General features: G+C 38.4%; 1 protein-coding gene across 1 annotated transcript in view; it reads left to right on the top strand.

Moving 5' to 3' along the window:
* LOC110086537 (vitamin D3 hydroxylase-associated protein) overlaps positions 1 to 5204 on the top strand; it is a 28961-nt gene extending 23757 nt beyond the window's left edge. Inside the window, exons 15-16 of the mRNA XM_020807496.3 lie at positions 494 to 639; positions 2062 to 5204. Coding sequence (XP_020663155.3) covers positions 494 to 639; positions 2062 to 2187 — 272 coding nt within the window. The 3' untranslated portion in view covers positions 2188 to 5204. The remainder of the gene's footprint in view (positions 1 to 493; positions 640 to 2061) is intronic.
* The last annotated feature ends 796 nt before the right edge of the window (positions 5205 to 6000 follow it).

The raw sequence follows: 6000 nt of genomic DNA on the forward strand, positions 1-6000 counted from the left end.
ACACATGGCCACTCCTGGACTTTCCTATGAACCTCAGTACACCTCCCCTCCCTATTTTTGCTTACTAAATGTGTCTCTGGGTGTGCATGTGTGTGTTTAAATGGAAGAGCCCCCTCAAGCCTTTTAGTGGCCATTTGTTTTTTATTGGAGGCCTGGAGGCCCATCAAAATATGGCAGAGGCCTCCTCCTCCTCAACTCCAGAGAAGATAAAGGAAGTTTGAGTCAATCATGTGAAGGGATGCAGATGCAGTGGTCCCCATGGCTGCTTGGGTGGCTAAATCAAGCCCCCTGGGACTATGTGTGTGCCAGCCACACATGTACCACATGCTACTCACCCCCGCTATAGGTCACTGGCTGAAGTCATACCATTTCCACTTGTGATGGAAGAACACACAGAAAATGAGACATGTCAGGAGATGGCTTTGTAGCAAGGGAGGGAGGGAAGTGACCTGGATTTCACCAGCTGTCTTCTTTTGCATCTATCCCTTCCCAGCGGCTGTCTCATGCACCATGTTGTACAATGTTTTGAACTTCCCTGCTGGAACTGTGCCCGTCACCACAGTTACAGAGGCTGATGAAGAGGAGCTGAGGTGTTACCGAGGACTCTGTGGTGACCCCTGGGATAAGAAACTGCAAGAGGTTCGCCTGGATTGGTGACTGGAGTTAGAGCAGGAAATGTCAATTTGAAAATTCAGATTTTGATGTCATGATAAAAATGTGACATCAGAATTTGAAAATTGTCTTGGACAAAATTTTATTAGACCAGTGAAAAAAGACAATGTGAAATTTACTAAATGTTGTATGTCTCAACTTCAATGAAGACAAAAGCTGCTGTCAGACATGCTGTTAAGGAAACATTTAATTTGAGCTTCACCTGACAAATGTTGACTACTTTGCATTAAGAGAGTCAATATAGAATATTTAGATACCTGCCTGACAATTGTAAATAAATGTCAAATAGTTACTGCAAAAATATTGGATGTCAGACACTTACACCAAATAACAAATATTCATAAATCTAAAAGTTATTTGGGGGAAAAAATCATTGAAAATTTCCAAAGAAATTTATACCAAGGGAAGATTACATTTCTTGAAGCAAATCATGACAACTACTCTCGGTTCTTAGTTGAATAGTTTTGTTTTCTCCCCAACTTTTTTTTTAAAGCCAACACTTAAACAAACTGATAAGAAATTTGAAGGAACATTTGTGGTTCTAGTTGCAAAATTGAGGATCATATTCTTTTTGTAACAGAAAAAGTGACAAAGTTACAGCCTGTTAAATGACCATCACAATATATATTGTCTGAATCTGTTTTTAGTCAAAAAGTGTGTGTCTTGGGGGTATAAGTGTCCTGATAACAAGTTTGGCTAACAATCTTAAAGTACTCTGGTGACCAGGTACAGCATGGTGTCAGAGATGTTCCTTCTGCATGTTGGCACTCAGTACTATGTGACACTCACACACCTTAGGAACAAAACAATGTGCCTCCAGCCAGGAATCATAAGCTCATAGTTGCATTCACAAGCATTCTTCCATACCTCTCAGCTGTTTTAACTGTCACTCCCGGCACACATATGACCTGCAATTGTCTGTCAGATCTCAGTCACATGCAATGCATGTCAATAAAAACTTATAAGCAAAAGATATCTACAGTATAAAATAGGCACATCACACACTTATCAGTCCCAAAGGAAGCAGCAGAAAGCAGACTCAAAGGCAGCAGGTACACACACACACACACACACACACACACACACACACACACGCACGCACGCACGCACGCACGCACAAACACATTTATACAGAACTACTCTCCACTGAACACAGTGCTACAGCAGAGCAAACATGCATTGGATCGGGCTGCCAGTGTTCAAAAAACTTGGATCCTGTTATATGAGCATTTTCAGTGAAGCTTGCAAAAGCTTTTTTTTGGGGGGGGGGGGACTTTATTTCCTAGAAACCTTCAGTCAGTGACTCTAGAAGCTATACTCCCCCCAAAAAAGTATTCTTCAAGTCTTATTCTTATTCTTATTAACTCAACCTCTTGTTTATTTTTGTAGGCTGTGGAAGGTGCAGTGGGACTCCCTGTGGCAGTACAGTGTGTGGCTTTACCATGGCAGGAAGAATTATGCCTTCGATTCATGAAGGAGGTAGAGAAGCTGTCCCAGGAAGTGAGACAGAAATAGGCCATTTGACCTGAAGAGAAAACTGTTTGCAGTTGCCTATAAAGAGGCAATTTTATCAGGGAAAATATGCAGTATCAAGCAACCTGGGATATTGAGACAGTTATAAGGATTCAATTTTGTCTGTAGAGAATGGATATGGAATTCTTTTTGGACCTAAATCATCAACATCTGCAGCTCACCAAAAAGTATGCTTTGTGATAGACCATTCTGTGTGTGTTACACTTGAGAGTACAATCAGATAAGATTGGCTTAGTCTGCAAAGAGAGGGGCTCCACAAGGCAAGGTGTGGCCATTCAGGTACTAGTGGACTCCAGCTCCTAGCATTCCTCACCATTGATTATGCTAATGGGAGCTGCAGTCCAAGAACATAGGGAAGGCCATACTTGGCCTACCTTGTTATAGTCCAAGTGGCCAGAAGCCTATTGGGGTTTTTATGCACATCTTAAATAGAAATGTTTAAGTTCTGGTGCTCATTGAATCTAATTAATGAAATGCAACCATGCACATGGCTAGCAAATTGTTACTTAGGTTACTTACAACTTCCATAATTTTACTTAAGTGCAGGTAAAAATCCCAACAAGATTCCAGCCTGTGCTGTTCCTTTGCAATGATGCACAAGGATTTATTCTTGAACAAAGGTTTGTATCTCCTCCAAATCCTCTCAAAATGGCAACTTATGTGTAAAAAAATATATATTCAAATCTCCTTAAAATCCCCACAGCAGGGATAATTTCTCTGAACCAGCGATGGGTATGTTTAAATCAATTTTCATGTGCATGATGATTTGTAAATTTTTGAAAGATTCCATTAAAAAAAGTTTTTTTCTCATTGGTGTTACTCAGAATTTAAGGAAAACAATGTCATCAGCAGTATTGTAATTGCTTGACTAAATATTATTACAACTGGCATGCAGGGAAAGGCTGGCCATAGTAGCTTGCTCTTTTACATCAGCCAGTTTTTGATCATGAATGCCTTTTGTTTTCTTTCCAAAGAAGTCTGTCTTTGGAAATTATTCTTGTGTTGGGGTATAACTAGCATTCCTAGCCCCCATTTTTATGACCTGGACATAATTATGAATATTAGCATCTCCAGTTTGTCTGCAACAGTACAGAAATCTGGTTGCTCAAGAGGGAAGTGGCCCTTGTGTCCATCGTCACATTCTGGTTAGTGTCAGAAGATGATCCCTTTTTAAAAGGTTGTCCAGTTCAAATATGGCTGAAAGATAAGGAACTAGCAGAAGGGAGAGCAGATGCATTAAACCTGGCCATCAGCTGTTAGCAGCTAGACAACTAGCTGGGCAAATAGTTCCCCTGGTCACAGTCTTCTTAGCTAGTACTGAATTTCCAGTTATATTTTACTTGTTATTTCTAAATTTGCAGCTACATAAATAAGTTAAGTATATGCACATTTATACAAATTATTTGCTGATTTGTTTCCTCTTTTACGGTATATAAGTGGGTTCTTTTATGCAAGGATAAGTAAGAGGAGGGATATGTCCTTTAAAAAGATGCTGATCTCTGCTAACATAGGATCATACACAGTCAGGTGACTTTTCCATCTAGGCCAGTGTTACTGGCAATGACTGGCAGAATTTCTGCAGGCTTTCTAGCAAGTTTCTTTCCCAGCCCTATCTGGATTTGCTAGGGATTGAACCTGGGACCTCTTGGCATGAAGCCATGCCCCACCATTAGTAGCATTAACGTGTGCAGTCTCAAGAACAAAAGCGGTGGTACACATCCTGAGTTTTTACAAGATTAAGGAAAATATGGAGGATTTGTTTTTAAAAGAACATTTAAAGGATATTATTAGAAACATAGACAACCCATTTTTAAATAATACGTTGCAATGTCGGAAGAAGTGTAAGGGAATATTGAGTCCAAAGATTTCCCACTTGACCCACATGGTGGAATTACACAGCTTTCCAGATAACCTGAAGAAGAAATTATACAAGGTTTTGTTAGAACAAAAAGGTATAAAAATTAAAAATTGGACTCAAAAGATGTATAATATAGAGACCATAAAAATATGCTAGGAGGAGAAGGAATTACTTGGTCAAATGTAAGACAGTTTAAATAACTGGACTAAGGAATGGGGGGAAAGGAAGGAGAATGTAGGGGGATGACTAACATTGAAGAAATTATTGAAAAGAGGGAAGAGATGGATGATAATATTCAAAGAAAATGGATAATACAGTAATTGTAATATGTTAGATGTTAGAGAATGAATATAAAAGAATAGCTTTGAAAGCGCTATGGCAGGGAGATTTAACTAAAGAAATTACTGAAGAAATATAGAAGAGGAAGTGGATCAAAATATGTCAATTAGGGTAAGGGAAAGCTGTTATAAAGTAATATGGAGATGGCATTTAAAAGCAGTGAAATTGAATATATTGAATAAAGTTATCATCTGTATATTGGAGATGTAAAAAAGAAAGGGGAGCATGCTGTCATATGTGGTGGGTGTGTGAAGAGAGACAGAAGGAAGGAACAATATTATTTAATGAAATTAAAGAAATTCTAGGGACAGATATACAAAGATGTCCAATGTTAGCATTGTTAAATATATTTGGAACCTGCCAACTAGAGAGGGGAAAGATGGAACTAATTGTTATTATGCTAACTGGAGCTAGACCAATATTTGCAAGGAACTGGAAAAATAATAATTGATATTGGAAGAATAGTATAATGAGATGTGGAATCTTACGATAAATTAACTTGTGAACTGAAAGTTAGAAAAGGATTATTGAAGAAAAATAGTTTTAATGGGATTTTGAACCTTTGCATAGAATATGTATTTACAAAATATAAAGGTTATACCCCAACACAAGAATCATTATGTTATTGGAAAGAGAGGAGATATATGACATCAATTAAGATAAAACATATTGATTAGTACAAATTTATATAAATTTATATTCTTGATGGTGGTAGGTTACACTGTATATCTGAGTTGTGATTCTATTTGTCATGTTTTTGTTATATTTTGTTTTATGTACATATATCTATAAAAGAAAGAAACTATAACTACAAAAGAGTGGTGGTACATATAGTTGACAGTTATCAGCTTAGGCAGCGGATTTGAAGGAATGGATGTACAGCAAGGGTTAAAGAATGAGCAGCCCACCAGATGCTGGACTACAACTCCAATCATCCCTCAGTGCTGCTTATGCTGGTTGGTGTGCAATCGACCAAGGTCTGGAGGGGCACACATTCCCCACTCCCTGAGCTTACAGTGATCACAATGCATAGACTTTTTTTTATCAAACTTGTTAGTTTTCAAGGCAGACCCTTCTTGGTAGGAAAAGAGCTGAATATATAAATGACTGAAATAACCTTATTTACAGTTCCTAAGCTTCCATTTTGCAGTTGTTACAAAACACGAAGTGGTTTGCTTTGATAGCCAGCATTTGAAGATCAGCTAGTAACTAGTTGAGTTAGGCTTCTGTGCAGCTTTGCATTTAATGTGCATGTTAAAGAGTTGAAGCTGGTGCCCCCGCCCTGCTTCCTGTTTTAAGTGGCTAAGAAACATATTCTAGTTGTTGTTTTACACAGCTGAATGCTGATAACTCTATTGGCAATTGTAAGTGATTACTGCATTATCTGTATTCAGAGAAAGTCATTGTTTTGAATGCTAAGGGAATTAATGATACATAAAACGATGTTATTATTGGCTGCATTCATCAGCAGAAATGCTCTTGCCCGGCATCACTGCACTGTGATTACTCCAGCCTCCTCCACCTTCCAAAGGGAGCAAGAAGAGATTGGGGCGGAGATGGTTTATTGCTGAAGATTTGCATACATTTACATTCCAAGA

The sequence above is a fragment of the Pogona vitticeps genome, chromosome 4 (assembly GCF_051106095.1).
Source record: "Pogona vitticeps strain Pit_001003342236 chromosome 4, PviZW2.1, whole genome shotgun sequence".
Classification (NCBI taxonomy): domain Eukaryota; kingdom Metazoa; phylum Chordata; class Lepidosauria; order Squamata; family Agamidae; genus Pogona; species Pogona vitticeps.